Here is a 23,158-nt window from a genome sequence, read left to right as displayed (position 1 = left end):
GCAGATTCTCTTCCTCTGGAAATTCTTTTGTATTTTGTTTTATTATCTGTTTTCTCAACCTCCCCCCACCCAGTTGTTACCATTTTTTACCAATTTGCAGGGTGTGAGGTGAAACCTCAGGGTGGTTTTGATTTCTGTTTCTCATATTACTGGAGCATAAATTTGGAGCATTCTTTCAAATTGTGAATATTTTGTGGTGATTCTTTTGAGAACTGCTTGTTCATATCCTGTGAACATTTATCTGTCATGCATGTCTGTTGGTCTTATATTTGTCCATTGTTTATGTTTTTGGACCTTCGTCAGAGAAATTTGATACAAAGATTTTTTTTCCCCATTAGACCACTTCCCTTCTTGTCTCAGATGCAGTTTCCTATAATCAAAGTTATCTCTTTTATCTTTGGTAATGGCCTCCATCTCGTCTAATCAAGGCTGTGGGATGCTGATCTTCTCTTGTATTAAGGTCCCATGTCCATTTAGAAGGTATTGTGAAGTGGGGTATTCAGCCAGACTGCTTCCTAATTCTCCCAGAAGTTTTTATCATATGGAGAATTTTTCCCCAAGGAACTTATGTTTGTGTTACTTCCATTATTTCTGATTCTCCCTTGTCTAGTCTGTTCCATTAATATGACTATTCAGTCCCTTAATGTAGAAGGTGCTAGATCTTGTGTTATCCTGATTGTATTTCCACAATACTTGAATTCTTTCTTTCTAGCTGCCTGCAATATTTTCTCCTTGACCTGGAAACTCTGAAATTTGGCCACAGCGTTCCTAGGAGTTTCTCTTTTCGTGTCTCTTTCAGGAGGTGATCGGTGGATTCCTTCAATATTTATTTTGCCCTCTGGTTCTGGAATATCAGGACAGTTTTCCTTCATAATTTCATGGAAGATAACGTCTAAGCTCTTTTTTTGATCATGGCTTTCAGGTAGTCTCATAATTTGTAAATTGTCTCTCCTGGATCTATTTTCCAGGTCAGTTGTTTTTCCAATGAGATGTTTCACATTATCCTCTATTTTTTCAAACTTTTGGTTTTGTTTTCTAACTGCTTGGTTTATCTCATAGTCATTCATTTCCCTGAACTCAGTTCTCTCTTTCAGTGAACTGTTTTGTTCCATGAGCTTTTCAACCTTCTCCTCCATTTGGCTAATTCTGCTTTTTAGAACCTCCTTCTCCTCATTGGCTTTTTGAACCTCTTTTTCCAGTTGAGTTAGCCTCTTTTTAAAACTGTTATTTTCCTCAGCATTTTTTTGGTTCTTCTTTAGTAAGCTGCTAACTCGCTTTTCAAGCTCTTTTATTGCCTGAGCCCAGTTTAAGTTCCCTTTGGAGTCTCTGGAGGCAGGGGCCTTGACTTCCTCTGACAGTATGCCTTGTTCTTACTCATCTGAAAGGATGAGAGGAGACATTTGTTCACCAGGAAAGTAACCTTCCATGGTCTTATTTTTTTCCCCTTTTTTGGGCATTTTCCCAGCAAGTTACTTGACTTCTGAATACTTTGTCAAGAGGATGGTCCTATTGCCTCTCCTCTCCCCAGTGCCCAGTGTTCAAGGCTGAGATTTCACTCAACTGCTCGATTTCCCCAGGGCTTTGAGTGGGGCAGGGCCATCCCTCAGGGCTGTGAGGATTAGATCAGCTGCTCCCTATCGCCAGAGGCTTTAAGCTGAGCTGCTTGGACAACAGACCCAGGTTGCTTCCTGGCTATCCTAGCTGCCTGCAGTCTGCTGCCAGAGGTCTCTGCTATCGCCTGGGGCTATTGCTGGAGGAACCCTATTTCCTCTCGCCCAGCTGGGAAAGCCCTCTCACACTGACCGTTAGAGCTTTCTTTGTTGCTAGTGGGTTGAGGGATCTGGGACCCCTCCCAGCTGGGAATTTGGAGGTCTGTTCAGGTCCTGTTCCTTGCAGTGCCATGTGGCCAGGGCTGGGCTCTGCTCCGCTCAGCGTCTCATGAGATAGACCTTTCCAGGTTACCTTTGGCTGGAAACCTCTTTGGCTGTGTTGTTCTGTGGCTTCTGCTGCTCTTGAATTTGTTGAGAGCAATTCTTTACAGGTATTTTGTGGGCTTTTGGGGAAGCACTAGAGTATATACATCTTTCTACTCCGCCATTTTGGCTCTGCCCCTCAGGTTTTTGATTTATTACCCAAGATTTTATCCTTCTTGGCTCTGCTTCCCTGACACCTGGCACTATCCTTCAGGCCCACATGAATTACTTGGAACCTTTAGACTTCTCCTGTTGGAAGTACCCTTGCCTCTGAGGCCTCCCCTCCTGGGAGGCGAGCCCTCCTAGCCAAAGAGGACTTCATTCGTCTCGCAGCTGCCTTACTGAGTACTTGCAAGTCATTTCATCTCCCTTCTGATGTCATGGTCCTTTTTGAGAACCAAGCCTTACTGAATCATTGTTGAATTGGACTTTCTTTACCAGGCCCCTGAGGTACCTCCTTTTCCTTCCCTCCCCCATCTCCCACCTCTCCCTTTTCAGCTCCCTTTTTTCATGAGAAGGGTAGCGCCTGCCATGACCGATCTTGGGAGGCCCCTGACATCCTGGATCCTGGCCAAGGGCAGGCAGCCAGTGGCTGATGATGAAGATACTGTTGACTACATGCTCAGGTGCTACTCTTGAATAGTGGCCAGTCTGCTCCCTCTGACCCTCCATGTGGTGTGTGCTCATTCCAAAGCCACGTTTCTTGAGTCAGATCTGGTTGGATTGCCTCCTCAGGCTTAGCCCTTCAGAAACTCATGCATCATTTATCCTTCCAAGCTTCTCCCTCACCTCCTAGGGCCTCTGGCCATTTCTTCTCTTTTTGTGCTCAGGCGACCTTCTTGACTTTGTTCTGTGCATCCCCTTCCCTCCTGCTGCTGGCCAGGATCCCCCTATTTCCTCTAAAAAATAAATGGGGTTTTGGTTGATATCTTCTGTTTTTAGATTGCCCTGATTTCTGGGTCTATCCCTCCCCTCCTTCTTCCCAGAAAAGCTATCCTTTGTAGCAATTTTAAGAGGAAGAAGAGAAAAACATTCCAGCAAAGTGATGAGCACATCAGAAAAGCCCGACCCCTGTTCCTATGGAGGGGATGGGGTAGAGAGGGGAGCACCTTTTTGAAGCACCTTCTCAGCTTCTTTTTTCAGTGGTTTTGTAGCTGTTCCCTTATATCTCTTCACATGTGTTGCTTTTCCCCTTGTTGATAAAGTGAAGCTCTTCCATTTCACCCCTGAGAGCCCTTCCAGAGGACAGGAGCCGTAGCAGGGACACCTGGCTAGCCTTGTTTTAGATCTCTCTCAGAGAAGTTCTAGGGTGATGAACCCTGGAGGCCAATGTTGTCAGTTCTTGAGGAGCCAGGCGACTTAATGCAGGGTTTCTTACTGGGTCTTGTGCCATAGACCCCTTCTTGGAAGTCTGTTTGTAAATCATAAAATAAAATTTTAAAATGTCAGAGGAAACCAATGATATTGAAAAAACCAAAAATAACTTCCTAACTCCCAGGTTAAGAACCTCCCACCTGCTCTCAGTTGCTCATGAGTTAATGGCTTACAGGTTCAGTGCAGAGAAAAGATCTGGAGAGTAGACAGCATGTCTGAAGCCCCTGTGATGCCCTTTCTAGATGGTTGACTGACCAGACCTTCCCACACCTTGAACACAGTCACTTAGAAAAGTTTGGAAAAAATCTAACCCAGCCAACTGCAGATGCCTCCCACTCTCTGTATGTGCTCACAGTGAGATCCCTGGTCCTTTGTTGGCCTGACTGGCAACTCTTAGGGCCAATTCCTATGGGGAGATGTGATAGTGAGCTGCACACGGGGTCTTCATCCAGTGAGCTTCACTTGGACACCTGGGAACATTCTAGAAGTGGCCTGAGAACAGCGGCTGTAGAGCTACCTTGGCCAGAGCAGGGGGCAGCTCCAGCTAGCCCCGTGTCTGTTTGGGATGAGAGTTTGAAGTTAGGGCAAGAGGAGAACGCTGTTGGTATAATCCTCTAACTCAGCTTTAGACAAATTTTTGGTGAAACTTCTCTATCTTCTGTGGAGAAGATAGGGAGATAGCTTAGATGACAATACAAGGAGTGGGGTTTAGTACTCTCTTCTTCCAGCTGCTGGGAAGCAGCAACTGGCTTTTTCTTAACAGTGCTTAGCCCAGCTCCTTGGATGCAGTGTTAATAATAATGCTTGATTATTTGTCCTTGTTCCCCTCATTGGTTTGTTTGATGACAGGAAGCAGCCATTAGAGAGAATTTGGAGATTAAAGGGCAGGATGAATGAGGGTGACGTTGGAAATGACAGGAGGGGCTGGAATCCAGGACACACTGATGCTCTTGGCACATGGTGAGCGCTTCACCAGGGTTTTTTTATTCATTCGTTTTGGTCCCATCCAAGTTGGTGAATTCCTTGTGCATGAAGACAGACTTCTCTTCATTGGAATTGTCTTCAGAATTTCATTCTGGTGTGGTTCCCACCCATCTTGGGCTGACTTCCTCTATAGAATTTTAATCCCTAGGATGCTCCCTAGCCTTTAGAAATAGAGCTCCAATAATGGCAGGGCCCTCAAAGACTGGCATTTCACATGAGAACCTGAGGCCCACAAACTGGAAGTGACCAGCACAGGGTCACACATGTAGGAAGTAGCTGAGCCAGGAATCCTTTCTTGAAATCCAGATGGAGTGGTTCCTTCCTCTTATATATAAGATTCCCCTTATTTCCACCCTGACAATCAAGTCTTCCTTATTGGCACAAATCAAGCTCAGAGGAGAATTTCCATTTGCCAGTTTCTTAGCCTTTTGAAAGATGGAGTTTTCTATACTATATTGTCTGCATGTGTTACTCCTTTTTTCTCCCTCCCTTCATTGCTCTTCATCTGTAACAGTTTTCAGCCATGCGTGCTCTCTCTCTGGTTCCTTGATTTCTTCATGTTAGCACATCTTCATAGTCCATGCCCCCCTATGTTGCTTGTCCTTGTCTTGGCTGCCAGTCCTAGTGCTTAGTGATTCATCTGCCCATACTTGGTGTATGAATGTGTGTGACACCATGGATTGCACTATTGGCTCTTTCTTTCATTTGACCTCCACAGGCCAACAAACTAGAGGAGTGGGCATCTTCTCCAGGGGCCTCAGGAATGTACAGTAGAGAATGCTAAACCCTAGATCTTACCCTATAGCCTTTCTCCATCACCCTCCATTCTCCAGAAGAACCCACAAATTGGATGGGGTTCTGGGACCCACTCAGAAGTGTCCATGTTGCTATGGTTTCTGCTGGTACAAACCACCCAGTATTCTGTTAGAACAGCAGTGAACCTCAACTGTGCCCAGCCACAGGCACAGGAGGAGGTATAGGGATGTCAGAGGGGGGTATACCTTATCCGTCTGATAAACATAAAGGAATGCATGGCTCTTTTTCCATTTCTTTTCAAGTTAAAGCATTTTTTAAAACTAGCCTGTAGTTCTGTCTACATTTTAAACACTGATCCAGACATCCATGGACCTTTTCAGACAGCTGTTCACTTCCCCAACATTTTATCATCAGCATTCACATACAATGGGGATCTAAACACTCTATGCCCCAAAAGTCTTTGGTTTCTTGTCTAAGACTTTATAATGATAGACAGGCGTTCGAGGTTCTTTCTGCGAGTTTCGTATGCCCGTATGAATTTACCTGAAATATAGGGATCAGCTTGATCATATCACATTGTTAACCGATTTTTTTAAATTAATAAGACATTTCTTTTCTAGGTAGATTGGAAGAGGGAAAATAGGAGGCTAGTTAAGATGTTACTAGAATGCTCTTTGTGAGCTAAAGTTAACAAGTCAGCAGGCATTCCCTACATGCTCATCATGAACTTGGTGCTGGGCTAGACCCTGCTGGTTATTTCTGTGTCTGGTCGTTTCCTTCCCTGGATGGTGAGCTCCTTTCTTTGGATCCCCAGCACTTAGCACGGTACCTGGCACATCGTGGACCCTTCATAAAGATTTATTGGCTGGTGGAGCGTAGATTGGAGCTGAGCGGCAGAAGGAAGGAACTAATATTAAAGGGTCTGAGAAAAGCTTTGAAGAGGGTGGGATTTTATCTGAGATCTGAAGGAAGCCAAGATGTGGCAGATTCACTGTCACAGAGAACGGTCAGAGAAAATGCCCAGAACCCTGGGATGGAGGCTTGTTAATGTCACTGTGTGGAAGAGTTTATGGTGGGGATGAGGTGAAGAAATCCAGAAAAGGAAGAGTGATGAAGGGCCTTGAGTGCCAGGCTGGATTTTGGTTCTGATGATGGAGCAAATGGGAAGCCACGGAACTGAGGGAACGGGGGTAGACCTGTCTTAGAGCCAGGAGAGATCGTAGGCCATGAGGGCCTCCGGAAAGGCCAGCTTCTACCATTTCCCCTTGTCCTTGTCCTTTTGCTGCCGCCCTCTGAATCTGACCAATCTTGCTACAACTTTGGGACACAGCTGGGCCCTCACTGACGCTGGACAGCCCTGCTCGGCTTCTGTCATCGCCTCCCTCTCCCATTTTCCACCAATGCTCTTCAGACCTTCTCCTCCCTCCCCCCCAAGCCTTCCATGGCTCCCCTTCTCAACTCTCTCAGCTGAGAACTTGGACTCATTGTTTACTGACAAAATGGAAGTCATTTGCTGAGAAGTTCTTTTTCTGTCCTCATCTCCCTTTGTCAAAAGCCTTCTGGCCCTGTCTTGGTAATCCTCCCTTTGTCTTCAGTCTCTCCCTATCTGCCGGCTCCTTCTCCACCACCTACTAACAGGCACATGTTCTTTATCCTCAGAATCTATGCTCTGACCCATCCATTCCCAGTAACTGTCACCTGTTGTCTCTCTTGTGGAATAGCTCCTTCAGAAGGCCATTACAGTCAGTGCTGCCACTTCCCCTGACAAATCAGTCACCTAAAATTGTTCTCTCCAAGGTTACCAGAGATCTCTTAACTGCCAAAGTGGACACTCATCTCAGCCCTCACCTTCTTGACCTCTCTGTAGCTTTTGACACTATCAATCTCCATTTTCTCCTTGATACCCTCTTCTCTCTAGGTTTTGAGGACACCACTCTCTCCTGGTTCTCCTACCTGCTGGCTCTTTCCTTCTCAGTCTCCTTTGCTGGATTTTCACCCGGATTGCAACAGCCAAACTACAGGTGTCCCCCTGGACTCTTACATCCCTTTCCTTCTCCCTCTGTGCTGTTTCACCTGGGGAATCTCATCAACTCCCATAGATTCAGGGATCTTCTCTGTACAGATGATTCTCAGAATTATTTTTCCAGCCCTACCTCTCTGCTGCCCTTCAGTCTTTCATCTCTAACTTCTCATTTGATTTCTCAAACTGGATGTCTTATAGACTTTTAAATTCAGCATATCTGAAACAGAACCCATTGTCTTTCTCATTTACTATGTAAGAAGCACTGTGCTAAGTGCACCTCACAACCCAGAGAAATAGGTATTATTATGATCCCCATTTTACAGTTGAGGAAACTGAGGCAGACAGAGGTTATGACTTTCCCAGGGTCACATAGCTGGTATCTGAGACTGGATTTCAAACTGAGGTGTCTTCCTGACTCTGACCTGTGATGCCCCCTAGTGACCTGCAGACATTTCTTGTCATTATTCCTCTTATTCCTTGTCAAAGTATCAGTGATGTAGGTTACCCAGAGTCAGGGACACTAAAGGGACTATCAGCAGCATCTCCCAGGTTGCCAGATTCTCCTGTCCTTTCTGCCTCTGTGTCTTTTCCTCATCCTCATCCTAAATTGAGAAGAAGAATTAAGATAGAGAAGACTCAGGGACTTGATAACCAACCATCCTTTAGAAAAGGTGGGAGAGTGGAGAGAGCCCAGGCTCAGGCCTGTGCTTCGTGGCTGCTCGCCTGTGCGCTCCTGCAGCAGGGAGTTCACCTTAGCGTCCTCTTCTCCCAGAGAAAGAGGTTGGAGCAGATGACTTCCAAGGGCTCTTCTAACTCTAGGCCTAGGATCCTGGAAGTTTGAGGAGAAGCTGTCCTAGACTGCTGGGAGAGTGGTGGGGTACAGTAACCAAAGGGAATTGTGATGTAGGATGTAGGGCTAGGATGGATGTGTCTAGGACTGGAGTTCAGCAGGACTGGATACCAAGAATTGGGAGTCATCTGCATGGAGATGGTAATTGAATCCTAACCAAGTACACCTACCCATGGTCATGTGAGTAGCTGCCATCTTCATTCCCCTGTTGGGTCCCCCACTCTACCTCCAGCTCCAGTTAGAAAATGAGGAAAAGCATTTTTATGAAAGTCTCAGGCAGGCTGAGCTGGTTTTATCCACCGTCCCTCAGAGGGTACGTTTGGACCCTGGGACTGGAAGGAAAATGACATAGTTTTAACCTTCAGTTTGTCTGCTGGGAGCTGATGGGGACAGAAAGGAAAGGGGTATCTGGATCCTGGGGGACATTTGGTGGAATGGGCATTAAAGACAAAGGGAATTGGGGAAGGAGAGAGGTGCCAGGCATTTTGCTGAGTGCCCATGATGGCTGTTGTCCATGCTGAGCAGTGGACAGGCAACGCCTTGCCAAAGGACAGTTTAGGCTGGATAGCGGGAGCGTTGTAAGACTGCAGGCTAGAGAGGCAGCGGTGGTGAGGCTGGGCCAGCCTGAGCTCTGCTATGCGTCAGGCACTGTGCTCAGCAGATTGGATTCACATGACCACCCTGGGAGGCAGGTGCTTCCTATTACAACTGTTGAAATTCAGTCAATCAACATTTCATAAGGTTCTATTATGTACCAGGCACTGTGCTGAGCCCTGGGTGTACAAAAAGAGCCAAAAAAACACAGACTGAGGGTTTTGCATGGTGTCCCTCAGCTAATGTCAGAGGCTGGATTTGAACTCGGATCTTCTCAATTCCAGGCCCTGTGACTGCCAGGCTCTACCCGTGACTCTCTGGAGGCCTCCCAGCTAGGTTGGGTTGGGCTCTGTGATTCTGTGAGGGTTCGGGAGCATCTCTCCAGGCCCCTGGTGGGTAGAGGAGTTGGAGGTTATTGGCCACTTCTTTCTGCCTGGTAGTACTTCCCACACCTTCTGCCTGGGTACCCCTGGGCAAATCCCTCAACCTCCTTGTGCCCCAGGCAGATATTGGTCTGCAGTGGCACAGGAGGGTGCTCCTTATACTGAGGAGGAGGGCAGTCCAGTGAACACAGGGCAAGGAGAGGGTAGAGTGATTGAGGGATAGGGGAGAGATGAACTTGGCAGGTGGAGCATGAGGGCAAGGGGAGCTTCCCAGGAAGGCCACGTGAATCTGGAGGGGTCAGCGTCTTAGTCTATGCTGTAGCAGTGCCTGAACAGGAGCTGGAAAATGACATGGGCAGGGGGCCTTGCATCCACCTACACTGGCACCAAGAGCCAGCAGCTTTGCTTTCCCAAGGGGAAGAGGGTCTGAATGCACATCCTAAGGCACAGGTTGATCTTCTTTGCATCAAGTTATGTGACTCAAACTCACAGGCCAAAAAGACCTTTAAAAGAGCCTAAGCTCCAAACCCTCTGGGCTACTGGATTTATTGAGTAAGGGGTGGCATAGTCAGACTTTCGTTTAGGAGAATGACTTTAGTGGAGTGGGGAGAGGCTCTGGCCAGCCATTGCCACACTCCAGGTATGAGATGATGAGGGCCGGTACAGGGTGGGTGACAGTGACAAAGGAGAGAAGGGGACTTAGTGAGGTGTTGCAAAGGTGAAATCAGTAGGCCTTGAGAGCAGATTAGTAAGTGATACTGAGAAATCCAGGCTGACTGCTAGGTGGGAAGGAACTGGGAGTATAGTATTACCCTCAGCAGGATTAGGGGAGTGGGGTGACCAAGCAAGGAGATGTGTGAAGAGGTAAAGCTGCAAAACGGAACGAGAGGGCAGGATCCCTAGTGAGTATTGAGGAAAACATTTGAACTAAAATGTTATATGTTCCTTTTTTTTTTTTTTTAAATTATGGCTTAATTGAATTAATGCTGAGAATAACAAGGATGGTTCAGTTTTAATATAACCAGAGTAATTGATCACATTAATAAAAAAAAGTCTATAGGATTTTATCAGAAACATAATGTTTAGCAAAATAGCACTAATGTTACAGATTCTTTTGAAAAACACATAGTAATTGAAGGGGCCTTTCCTTATTTTGATCCACAGCATTTATCTCCAGTGGAGAGCTGATATTATTTGAAATGTAGAGACAATGAACAATTTGTCGGTAAGATCTAATGACGAGCCAAGGATGCACCCTGTCTTTCCTTTTCCTTGAACACCATTAGAAATGCTGGCAATAGCTGTAAAGCAAGAAAAACAAATGGAGGGAATGAGCACTGCTAAAATTGGCTTAGAAAGTCAGTTTTCTTGATGGTAAGGACATAGAAGGCAACTTTGTTATATAGCAAGGCCATGGAATATTTACAAGTTGATTTTTTTTTTAATCTTTTAGGTGGGGAACGTGTGTTTGAAGCCAAGGAATCAAAGCTAAAACCAGAACAGACAGCCCAAGAAAGACTCCCAAGAGCTGGGCTTTGTGTTTCCAACTTGGAGGAAGCTTGGAAGTCTGACTCCTGGATAGAAAAACAGCAGAGGAGTCATGAGGAATACCCTCAGCAAGCAAAAGTCATTCGAAAGAAACCTTCTTATATCAGTGGTCACAGATATAAGAAATGTGACAGCAGCAGCAGTCCACAAGCAGGCATTCTGCCCCAAGAGAAAGTATCTGTTGAAAAGGAATTCTGTAAATGTGACACACACAGAGAGAACTTCAGGCTGTACACACATTTGTTAAAATGCAATACAATGTACCCAAAGAAGATATTTTCTATGTGTACGGAATGTGGGAAATCCTTCAGGTATAATTTAACCCCAATTGAAAACCAGAGAATATGTACTAAAGCAAAGGAGTATAAATGTAACGAATGTGAGAAGGCTTTCTGCTGGAGATCACAACTTATTAAGCACCAAGCAATTCACACTGGAGAGAAGCCTTATGTATGTCAGGAATGTGGAAAGGCCTTCCGGCAGAGCTCACACCTTACTCAGCATAAGACAATTCACACTGGAGAGAAACCGTATGAATGTGAGGGATGTGGGAAGACTTTTCGACAAAGGAAGGGACTTACTGAACATCAGAAAATTCACACTGGAGAGAAACCATATGAATGTAATGAATGTGGGAAGACCTTTCGCCAGAGGAAGGGACTTACTGAACATCAGAAGATTCACACTGGAGAGAAACCTTATGTATGTAATGAATGTGGGAAAGCATTTAGTCAGAGGACAGATTTTATTCGACACCAGAGAATTCACACTGGAGAGAAGCCTTACCAATGCAATGAATGTGGTAAGGCTTTCTCCCAGAGGAAGGGACTTAATGAACATAATAAAATTCACACTGGAGAGAAACCGTATGACTGTAATGAATGTGGGAAAGCCTTTAGTCAGAAAACAGATCTCGTTCGACATCAGAGAATTCACACTGGAGAGAAGCCTTACAAATGCAATGAATGTGGTAAAGCTTTCTCCCAGAGGACAGGACTTACTGATCATCAGAACATTCATACTGGAGAGAAAGTTTTTAAGTGTGATGAATGTGGGAAGTGTTTCCGCCAGAACAGAGGACTTTCTGAACATCGGAAAATTCATAGTGGAAGGAAAGTTTATGAACATAATTAATGTCAGAAGTCAAAGTTTTCTCAACATCAGAAAATTCACACTGGAGGGAACCCTTGTGAATGCAGAGGATTTGTTAGATACCAGAGAAAAACCGTGGAGATGTGATGAGGTGGGGTGGCCTTTTGCTGGACCATATAATTTGGTCAATATCAGAGACATCTGGTCAACATCTTTCCTTCCAGTCAAGCTGGGTTCTTTATTGTTTCCCTACATAACATTCTGTCTCCCATTTCCATAAATTTTCATAGCCTATAATGCTTTTCCTCCTCACTTCTCCTTTTTTAATCCCTGCCTGCCTTCAAGGCTTGGCTCTCTTACACCAGAACCACTTCCTGATTTCCCAATTTATTGGTCCCTGTCCACCCCAAGAAACTTGGTGTGTATTTTATTCATATTTTACTTAGACTTATTTAGCATGTACAGAATCAGGAAGTGCCTACAAGGCAGGAATCATCTTGTTTTTGTCTGTATCCTCAGGGCCTAGCAAGTTCTTGGCAGGTAGGAAAGTGCTTAATAAATGCTTGAATTGGATTGAATATTTGACAGAAGGCTTTCCTTCAAGGAGAACAGGATCACAGAATGTCTGAGTTCTTTGGGACCTCATCAACCACGTAATCCATACACCAATAGAATGTGTTCTGACATAAGCCCAATACGTGGTCATCCAGTTTCCACTTAAACTCCAAGGAGTGAGGACCTATCCCCTTTCATGACAGTTCATTCCACTTTTGATCAACTTTCATTTTTAGCAAGTCCTTTTCTGACAGCCTAAATTAGTTTCTTTGCATGACTCCTGGTCTTCTCTCTGAGGTCAAACAGAAATCTGATCTTCCCTCCACAGGATAGCCCTTCAAGTACTTGAAGACTCCTGTCATACTTCCCCGTCCCCCTGGTCTTCTTTTCCCCAGGCTCAACACCCACTTTAGCTGATCTTCCTCGGACATGGACTCTAGCACTTTATCATCTAGGTCGCCTTCTGTGAACACCCATAAAACATGGCACTCTGAACACAGTACCCCAGATGTGGTCCAGTTACTGTGGAGTACAGTGGAGCTGTCATGTCTCCCATTCTAGGAAGCTGTGCATCTCTTAAAGCAGCCTAAGACTGCAGTAACCTTTGGACTGCTACCACACACTACTGACCTGTAGTTTGTAGGTCACTGAGACAGCCAATATCTTTTTCACAACTGCTCTCTTGCTGTGCCTCCCCATCTTGTGAAGTTAAATTTTTTTAATCCAAGTGCAAGATTTGACATCAATTCCTATTGAATTCCATCTTATTAGATTTAGTCCAATGCTCTAGCCTGCCAAGATCCTTTTGAATCCTGACTTATCCACTGTAGTGTATTAACTATCCCTCTCAACTTGGTATCATCATCAAACCATCTCGGCCTTGATCCTAGCCACTGATAAAAATGTTGACTGGCACTGAGCCAAGCATGGATCCTTGAGGTACTCCATTACAGACTTCCTACTATGTTAACATCAAACCACTAACAACCACTCTTGTCCAGGTATCCAACCAATTCTTTTTTGTTTATTTTTAGTTTTCAACATTTCCACAAAATTTTGAGTTCTAAATTTTCTCCCCATCTTTCCCCTCCCCCACCCCAAAACACCATGCATTCTGATTACCCCTTCCCCCAATCTAGCCTTCTTTTTATCATACACCTCCCTTCCCTAATCCCCATCTTCTCTCTTTTCTTGTAGGGCAAGATAGATTTTATACCCCATTATCTGTATTCCTTATTTCCCAGTTGTATGCAAAAACATTTCTCAACATTCATTCCTAAATGTTTGAGTTCCAACTTCTCTCCCTTCCTCTATCCCCACCCATCCTGACTGAGAAGGCAAGCAATTCAATATAGGCTATATGTGTGTAGTTTTGCAAAAGACTTGCATAATAGTCATGTTGTGTAAGACTAACTGTATTTCCCTCCATCCTTTCCTGCCCCCCATTTATTCTGTTCTCTCTATTGACCTTGTCCCTCCCCAAAAGTGTTTACTTCTAATTACTCCCTCCTATCATCCCCCCCACCCCACTTGTCCCCTTCTCCCCTACTTTCCTGTAGTGTATGATAGATTTCCATACCAAATTGAGTATGCATGTTATTCCCTCCTTAAGCCAAATGTGAAGAGAGCTTACTTCACTTTTTCCCTCCTCCCTCCTCCCTTTTCTCCTCCATTGAAAAAGCTTTTTCTTGCCTCTTTTATGAGAGATAATTTGCCCCATTCTATTTCTCCCTTTCTCCTCCCAATATATTCCTTTCTCACCCCTTAATTTTATTTTTCTGGATATCATCCCTTCCTATTCAATCACCCTGTCTCCCCCCTTTCTCTCTCTCTCTCTCTCTCTCTCTCTCTCTCTCTCTCTCTCTCTCTCTCTCTCTCTTTCTCTTTCTCTTTGTGTGTGTGTGTGTATAGTCCCTCCAGCTACCCAAATATTGAGAAAAGTTTCAAGAGTTACAGATATTATCTTTCCATGTGGGAATGTAAGCAGTTCAACTTTAGAAAGTCCCTTATGATTTCTCTTTCCTGTTTACCTTTTCATGCTTCTCTTTCTTGATTCTTGTGTTTAAAAGTCACATTTTCTATTCAGCTTTGGTCTTTTCATCAAGAATGCTTGAAAATCCTCTATTTCATTGAATGACCATTTTTTCCCCTGAAGTATTATACTCAGTTTTGCTGGGTAGGTAATTCTTGGTTTTAGTCCTAGTTCCTTTGACTTCTGGAATATCATATTCCATGCCTTTCAATTCCTTAATGTAGAAGCTGCTACATCTTGGCTGCATTTCCATAATACGCAAATTCTTTCTTTCTGGCTGCTTGCAATATTTTCTCCTTGACCTGGGAACTCTGGAATTTGACTACAATATTCCTAGGAGTTTTTCTTTTTGTATCTCTTTCAGGAGGTGATCTGTGGATTCTTACAATATTTATTTTGCCCTCTGGTTCTAGAAAATCAGGGCATTTTTCCTTGATAATTTCATGGAAGATTATGTCTAGGTTCTTTTTTTGATCATGGCTTTCAGGTAGTCCCATAATTTTTAAATTGTCTCTTCTGGATCTATTTTCCAGGTCAGTTTTTCCATTGGGATATTTCACATTATCTTCTTTTTTTTTTATTCTTTTGGTTTTGTTTTGTGATTTCTTGGTTTCTCATAAAGTCATTAGCCTCCATCTGTTCCTTTCTAATTTTTAAAGAACTATTTTGTTCAGTGAGCTTTTGAACCTCCTTTTCCATTTGGCTAATTCTGCTTTTTAAAGCATTCTCCTCATTGGCTTTTTGGACCTCTTTTGCCAATTAAGTTAGCCTATTTTTCAAGGTGTTATTTTCTTCAGCATTTTTCTGGGTCTCCTTTAGCAAGCTGTTGACTCACTTTTCATGATTTTCTTGCATGGTTCTCATTTGTCTTCCCAATTTTTCCTCCACCTCTCTTACTTGATTTTCAAAATCCTTTTTGAGCTCTTCCATGGCTGGACCATCGTGTATTTATTTTGGAGGTTTTGGATGCAGAAGCCTTGACTTTTAGGCGTTTCTCTGATCATGTGCATTGTTCTTCTTCATCTGAAAGGATGGAAGAAAATACCTGTTCACCAAGAAAGTAACCTTCTATAGTCTTATTTCTCCCCCCCCTTTTTAGGCATTTTCCCAGCCAGGTACTTGACTTTTGAGTCCTTTGTCAAGAGGAGGGTATACTCTGGGGGCCTCCAATTCTCAGTTCCTCCAAGATGGAACAATCAAGGGAGAGGAGTTTACTCCTCTCCTGGCCTTCACTGTGGTCTGGGAGCAACCACAGGCACTCTGTTCTGCCCAGGATCTGCCTTCAGGGTTCACTCTCCAGAGCCTCCACCAGTTCCACTGCCAGCACTCTTCCTCAAGGGGAGAGCCACTCAAAACTGAGATTCAGAACAGTGACTCAATTCCCCCAGGGTCTTTAGGCTGAGGCTCCAAAAATGGACGATGCCCCGTGCAGTGGCTGGTGGTGGCTGGTCTAGACCGTGTTCTCACCCAAATGAAGGAACTTTCTCACTGACCTTTGACTGTCTTTGGTGTTTGTGGGTTGAACAGTCTGGGAACTGCTGCTGCCAGTGGTGCCCTAAAGCCTGTTTCAGGTCCTGTCCCTGCGACGCTGTGCAGCCCATGCTGGACTGAGCTCTGCTCCATGCCGGGTGTGATAGACCTTTCCTGTCGGCGTTACAGGCTGTCTTGGACTGGAAATCTCTTTCGCTCTGTCGTTTTGTGGTTTCTGCTGCTCTAGAATTTTTTTAGAGTTATTTTTTACAGGTATTTTATGGGCTAATGGCGGGGGGCTTCTACAGGTCCCTCTTTCCACCCTGCCATTTTGGTTCCACCTTGGCACCCCCCCCCCATCAAAGCAATTCTTAACCCATCTGATGGAATTATCACGTCATAAATATTCCTCTGTATTCATAAGAATTTTATGGAATATTTTATCAAAAACCTTGCTGAAATTAGGTAAACTACATCCACAACAGTCTCATCTGTTAGTTTATTCTGCTCCGTCCCCCTATCAGAAATGAGGATAATCTGCCATGATGTATTCTTGATGGAGCTCTGTAATCACTGCTTCACTTTCCAGATATTTGCCAACTATGTCTTTAATGGTCTCTTCTAGGATTTCCCAAGGACTTGAAGTCAAGCTCTCTGGTCTGTAGTTTGTAGATTGTGTTCTTCCCTCTTTTGAAAGTGAGGACGTCATTTGTCCTCCAGTTTAGTGATTCCTTAATCTCTTAACATTGCCCCTGCGCCACTTTTCTCAGTACTTAAAGAAGTGGTTTATCTGGGACCAATCTCTTCAGTTCCTCAAGGTCAACCAGGCTCTTCCAATCTCTTTTGGTTGGATTGTGAATCATGATTCTTTCATTTCAAATGCAGTGGTCATTCTTGGTCAAACAAGAATTTTTGAGCAGCTGTTCTCACCATGGTCATTTACCATTCTTCACCATAGCAGACAGTGGGAGACATCACCTTCAATCTATTTCCTGTCATATTGTGATTTGCCTGAGTACTTTGGTTGAATAAAGGATCCCTCTTAAGTTTTTATATTCCATGGATTGTAAACACAGTAGTGGCATCTACACACATGAGAGTAAGAATGTGTTTTAGGGGTAAGCCTGAGTCCTTGACTACCTTCTGTTTTCTATGAACCCAGACCAGTGGCCTACAAATCCAAGAACTGAATGTTTCCAGCTCTCTGAGATTATCTTCATGAGTTCTAGAATTCAAATTTCTTTGTTGTGCTAGCTGCTCAGAAGGAAGCAGTTACCCACAGCTGTACCATTAGAAAAACACTGCCCTCCCCACTCCTCCACCCCCCAGTCCCTATGAGAATACTGCAGCTGAGGTGATTAAGGAGCCCTGTTCTTGCTGGCCAAGAGAGTGACACAGACAGTGTAATTCTGAGGTGAAATGGAATGTCTGTTCCATCAGTCTCAAAAAGGTGAATGCGGTTAGTTTGTAAATGCTTGCCTTCTAATCTGTTTTATCTGATGCATTTTCTGTGTTGGAGTAAATAAAAAGTATAACTCCTACCCATCTTGTACCTTGAGTTCTTTCCAGGGGAGACTCTAGACATAAGCTGTACCTAAGCTATGTTCCTGAGATTTCCTAGGGAAACCTCCCTAGGACTGGGGGCAGTGTGCCAGAGAAGAACACACAGCCTGATTCCTCTCTGGGCTGAGCCTTGTGAAGTCAGAGCCTGAAGGTCTTTGTGAGAGGGATCTCTCTGAGCCTGGTGTCCCCTCTGTGACATGCCTCAGAAACCGGGCCTTTTGTAGGAGAGGCTTGGGAGCCATCTAGAGGCTTTCTGTTATGTTAATTCCTGAGGCAATGTGGTTACTTGTGTCTTGTCCCTGCCCCACTGCTTCACCCACTACCTAGGCCAGACTCCAGGCTCTGCTGCCTGCATGGGGCAGATGACTGGGTTCTTAGAGCTACCCTTGGTGCTAAAACCCTCCCCCCGACTCCTGTTGTCATGTGTAGTGCTATCTCCTTCTCTTCTGCCTTTTTCTTTACGGAAAAGCTACCAGCAGGATGGTGTCTCATACCAGCCAGCCCAATTGCCTCATTTTACAGTTGAAGAAAAGGCTACACAGAATTGGCTCCAGGGTCACAGAAGCAGGAAATGTTGGAGATGTGATTTGCCTCTGACCCCAGCTCCATCAAAGGTGTCTGCTGCTCCTAGCCCACTGGTGGAGCTCCCGCTCAAAACCTAAACCGTGGGAATAGTGCTTCTCCTTTCAGCCTTCCAGAGACCTCAGCTGGCTCCAGAGAACAAGAAGAGTGATCGGCAGCATTTATATTGCTTTGAGGTTGCCAGAGTGAGATGGTTCTATATTTTATGTGTGTGTATGTGTGTGTGTGTATATACATTGTAAAAAAAAAAAAGTGTCACTAACCCTTAGAGCAGCCTTGTGAGGAAGGTGCTATCATCCCCCACTTTACAAATGAGGAAACTGAGGCTGAGAGGTTAAGTGACATTCCCTGCCTAGGGCCACAGAGCTAGTTAAGTGTCTGAAGGCAGAGTTGAACTCTGGTGTCCCAGACTCGAAGTCTAGCACTCTGTGCATTGTACCACCTAGCTGCCTCTACTGTACAACCTGCAGTAAGCCTCATTCACGTGGCCTGTTTCTTTCCTACATGTAGAGTTTAGCCTTTCAAACCCCGTTCTTGTAGAGCATCCTCTCCGCTATATATTGAGTGTGATATGACAGGTAATTTGACCAGTTACAAAAATCCCAAATGAAAACATCGCTTTCTAAGAGGGAACTAGGTGGTGAGCTGAGGCAGGAGGACATGCTCAAATTGAGCCGCTGACACTAGTTGAGCAAACCAGAGCGAGTCAATCACTTAGCCTCAGTTTCCTCATTTGTAAAAACAGGGAAATAGCCCCTTCCTCCCAGGCTTGTTCTAAGAACCAGATGAGACAGTTGTAAAACACATTGGAGACCATAATGTGTTAGGTAAATGCTCTTATCCTGTTAGAGGATGAGGTGTGAGCAGTCACAAAACGTACTTTGTGAGAGGCATTGAGATTATTGCAAATGGTATGGTCAGTCTATGCTCTTCCCAAGCTGGTTTGGCAAAAACATTTCCTTGCAATCGATGCTAAGCCTGACCTTCCTGGGGCCAAAGTCCCTGTTTGTTGCTGGTTCTCTGTTACAGTGACTTCTGTTGGTAAGATTCCTCTAAATGTGAGCTTTGAGGGCCAAAGATGGCAGTCCATGTTCGTCCATGGGGGTTTCATGGATGTAAGTAAAAGATATACTTGTTTTATACAGACTGGGCCAGGACAAGAAGGCAGTCCTCAGCATTGGGTTGGATCCGAGGATCAAAGCTCCTTTCTCCACCTCATCTGCAATGCTCATAGCAGGCGCACAATGGAATCCTGCTCAAAGGAGAGTCTAATAGGCTTCCAAGCAACTGTGGGAGGATGGACCTGCAGGCCCTGCAGCAGCAGAGATGAGTCACTTTTTTTTTGTGGTTTCTCACACACATGCCTCACTACCATCTTAACTATCTGTGAGATAACATCTAGATGTGTGTGAGAGGGCAGCTCAGGCTTCTGCAGGGAATGGAACTGCTGAGGTCAGGGTACCATCTTGGCTTTTGCTAAGAGCTGAGTGCACTAGCATCGTTGTTAGTGGCAAGCAGCCTGATGGGAACTCATGAGCTAGAGAGTTAGGAATGTGGACCCACAGGCCCTTATCCTTAACACCCTGAGAGTAGGAACCCCTCTTGGAACCTAAGCCCTAAGTGGGAGTGTAAGCAGTGCATGGGAGTGTTCCCGGGAAAGTGGGGCCTGTACGCTGTGGGGGGTCACTCACGAGAATTCCTTTAGTCCCCTGTGCATTTGGAGGAACCTATTAGTACGGGGATGGGAAACCTGCAGTGTCAAGGACTCATGTGTCCCTTTAGGTCCTCAAGTACAGCATTTTGACTGAATCCAAACTTCAGAGAACAAATTTTTATTAAGAGGATTTGTTCTGTAAAGTTTGGATTCAGTCAAAGTGCTGCACTTGAGGACCTAGAGGACCATGTTTGGCCCTTGAGGTTGCATGTCTGCCCTTCCTGCATTAGAGTCTCTCCTGGAAGCTTATTCTTGGATACCCTAGGTTTGCAGGGAACCACGGAAGACAGATTGTCATTTTTTCCCTTTTTTTTCCTTTTAGATCTTAGATTCCTCCCACCCTGGGCAATTCATGGTTCAATAACCTGGGTCTCTGGCCTAAGCTGGATGCTGGGCTCTTCCCTCACACCTCCTCCTTCAGCATGGTGTCCTGGCTGACTCCTCAGTTCTCTGGTCTGGCACCAGTAGTTCAGTGCAAAGGCTGGAGCCCCTAGGCAGGATTTTGTTCCTGAAAAGCTGTGACCCAACCTGCAGCTTGGATGGAGAGGAGGAACAGGGCACCAGGACAGGCTTTGATGGAAGTTTACAGGCCTTGAGTCTGCTAGCATAGACCCTCTGTGGCACAGGAAGGGGGGATTAGGAAATCCTCTGGGTGTCAGTGAAGAGAGCTCCAAGACACAGATTGAGAGAAACTGAATCAGTTTAGGGAAATGATTTCCCAAGGATGGACTTAAAGTTTAATGACTATTCTCTTTGATGGGGCCAATGGCTACCTTACTTAAGCTCTGTGCCTGTATTTCATCATTTTGTAGAATGTTCTTTGTTCAATAATCCCACGAGTTGTGTTGTCAGATGACTTGTATCCTAGAAATGTCCGAGACCATGAGGGGACTCATCAGTTTGGACATTTTTATAAGCAGAAAAGTGCTTAGGCAACAGTGAGTATAGTTTTTCCTCCAACAGAAGGGACCTCAGAGGCTCCCTGGTTTGGTCAGAGCTTCCTGAAGCCCTCCTGTTCCTCCTGGCCTGACTTGGGCTTCTCTGCTGCCCAACACAAGCTCTCCTCCTCCTGGCACTGACTGCCCTGCCTCCCTCTACAGTGGCCAGTGTGCTGGAAGAGTGCTGCCAGTGATGTGTAAGTAAAACTCCATCCGTCTTATGCTACATCGTGTTCACTAGGAGAATGAACTCTCCTGGGGCGAGAGGATGTTTCTAGCCCATGCACCTGGGAGGGGCCAGTCCTTCCCATCCCTCTTTTTCCTTCCCAGCTTCATCTGCTAATGGCTCTGCCCTTCCCCAGAAGAGGTGGGGATAGTCTCTGTGTTCCTGAGGGCCAGAGCCTTCCCAGTGAGTGGGAGATCCTTCCTGAAATGGGGCATTGTGTCCTGTGTCCTCCCCATCACCCCTGCACTTTATGGAGTATACTAAAGTCCCAGAGTTAGAGTCAGGAAGGCCTGAGTTTGAATCCCACCCCAGTGTGTGGCCCTAGGCAAGTCGCTATGCCTCTCTGAGATCCCTCAGTTTCTTTACCTATGAAGTGAGGAGATTGGACTCAGTGATCTCCAGGGCCTTTTCACTCTAAATCTAGAGTCTTTGGATCCCTGAGTCTCAGAGCTCCAAAATCTGATGGTGCCCAAGAGTCACAGACAGACTCATATGGGGCTTAGTGCTAAGCAACAAGGCCCTGAGAGCAGGAGGGACTTTTCTGAGGTCATATTTAGCAAGCAAGAATCTGTGTCTCGGAACTCCAGGTCCCACTCTGGCCCATGCAGCCTCTTGAAGAGCCTGTCTCCCTGCCTGGCCAACTCTCTGGGGAGGTGCCAGCTCCCCCTTGTTAGAAGTCTCACTATATCTGCAGGTCTTACCTGCTTTCCTGCCCAGTGGTGACAGTGAGAAGGATGATGTCAGTGATGGCAGTGATAATGTCCAGCCTTGGTGAAGAGGGTTTGCTAAGTGCTTCCCCTGAATCCTCCCAACAGTCCTGGGGGGCAGGGACCATGATCATCCCTATGTTGTCGTTCAGTCTTTTTCAGTTGTGTCTGACTCTTTGCCTCCATTTGGGGTTCCCTTGGCCAAGATACTGGAGTGCTTTACTCCTTCCTTCTCCAGCTCTTTTTTTTAGGTGAGGCAACCGAGGCAAACAAAGTGAAGTGACTTGCCCAGGGTCACCCAGCTAGTAAGTGTATGAGGCAGGATTTGAACTCAGGTCTCCCTGACTCCAGGCCCAGTGCTATGTGCACTCTGGCTCCCCCTACCTTGTAAGTCTCATGAGGGCACTATTTGGTCTTTGGGCCCTGGTACCTAGTTCTGTGTATGGCATATAACAGGGACTTAATTGATTTATTGAAGCAGAGGATTGCAGGCACTTAGCTGGTGCTTATTGATGGGTTGATGAAGGCCCACACATAGTCAGAGCCTCATCACATCATGGTGGTGACCCAGAATTCTCCAGGGTTACCTTCCAGAGAGCATGAGCCGTTGTCAAGCACACAAAGGGCTCTGGTCACTGGACTGCTAGCCCTTTTTTGGCTCTTCAGTGGTCAGGTCAGGTCTAGGTTGCTCCTCTGCTCCCCCCTGCCCCCAGGGCTCTGGCCTCTAAAATGCCCAGTGGTACACTGACCTCCTTAGGTGCCCCTTGGGGCCACCCTTAGCCCTGGGTAACTCACAACCTGAATTCTTCAGTGGCTCTGGTAGTCCCTGATCCATGGTCACCGGGAATCAACAGAAGATGACTGGGATGAAGGAGATGTGGGCCAAGACCTGGGAAAAAAGCTTGGGGTCACTGAAAGCCATGACCTGACAGTATGGTTCAGTTCGCTGGACAGATGGACTGCTTCTGCTGCCACCCATCCAGCTGCACATCCTCCTCCTTTTTGTTCTGAGTTTGAGGAACATACCCCAAACACTCTCTTCAGAAGGAGAGAGATTTCAGGTTCTGGGAGCCAAGATGGTGGAGTGATCAGTAATTGCTATCTCCCTCCCCTTGTTGACCTTGACCAGCCCAGAGAATATCTCCCTGGGAACAACCCTGGAACAGTGGGAGCAGCTGAAGGGGTAAACAGACTCTTAGCATTTGAGGCTAGGAAGATCACTAAGGAGGGCCCCTCTTGCTATGGCAGAAGGGGAGTAGTGCGAGATCAGAGCAGTCCCAGACAGCCCCATCTCAACAAACTGGGAAGAGCCCAGTGAGGTGAAGCCAGCAACTGCCAACATCAGGACCCCAGGCATGTCTCAGCACCCCAGGGGAATTGGGAAGACACTAGCACACATGGGATCAGTAGCAGCTCAGCTTGCCTATACTCTAGCTCAACAGAGGAGACCTTTCATGGCCAGACCACCCCTCCCCCACACTTAACAAGCTAGCTCCAGAGTAACTGTGGGGAAACCCAAAAAACCTGGGGTCCTGATGTTGGCGGTTGCTGGCTTCACCCCTCTCTCCAAGGGACTCTCAAGTCTTCTCCAGCACCGCAATTTAAAAGTGTTGATTCTGTGGCACTCAGGCTTCCTTATACTGCAGAAAAATCCCTATCTGTGACTATGAGGACCTTTGTTGGCAAGGTGATGTCTCTGCTGTTTAGGATGCTGTTCAGATTTGCCATTGCTTTCCTTTGAAGAAAGAGGAATCTTTTAATTTCATGGTTTCAGACACCATCTGCAGTGATCTT

The 23,158-nt window shown here is 45.7% G+C and overlaps 1 protein-coding gene across 9 annotated transcripts in view; it reads left to right on the top strand.

Moving 5' to 3' along the window:
• LOC140502739 (uncharacterized) overlaps positions 1-17,175 on the top strand; it is a 34,432-nt gene extending 17,257 nt beyond the window's left edge. For all 9 annotated transcript variants that reach the window (XM_072606695.1, XM_072606697.1, XM_072606699.1 and 6 more), the window contains one exon: positions 10,391-17,175. In XM_072606695.1, the coding sequence (XP_072462796.1) occupies positions 10,391-11,619 (1,229 nt within the window). In that variant the 3' untranslated portion in view covers positions 11,620-17,175. The remainder of the gene's footprint in view (positions 1-10,390) is intronic.
• Positions 17,176-23,158: the final 5,983 nt, after the last annotated feature.

The sequence above is a fragment of the Notamacropus eugenii genome, chromosome 4 (assembly GCF_028372415.1).
Source record: "Notamacropus eugenii isolate mMacEug1 chromosome 4, mMacEug1.pri_v2, whole genome shotgun sequence".
Classification (NCBI taxonomy): domain Eukaryota; kingdom Metazoa; phylum Chordata; class Mammalia; order Diprotodontia; family Macropodidae; genus Notamacropus; species Notamacropus eugenii.
This window is presented reverse-complemented; position numbering and strand designations above follow the sequence as displayed.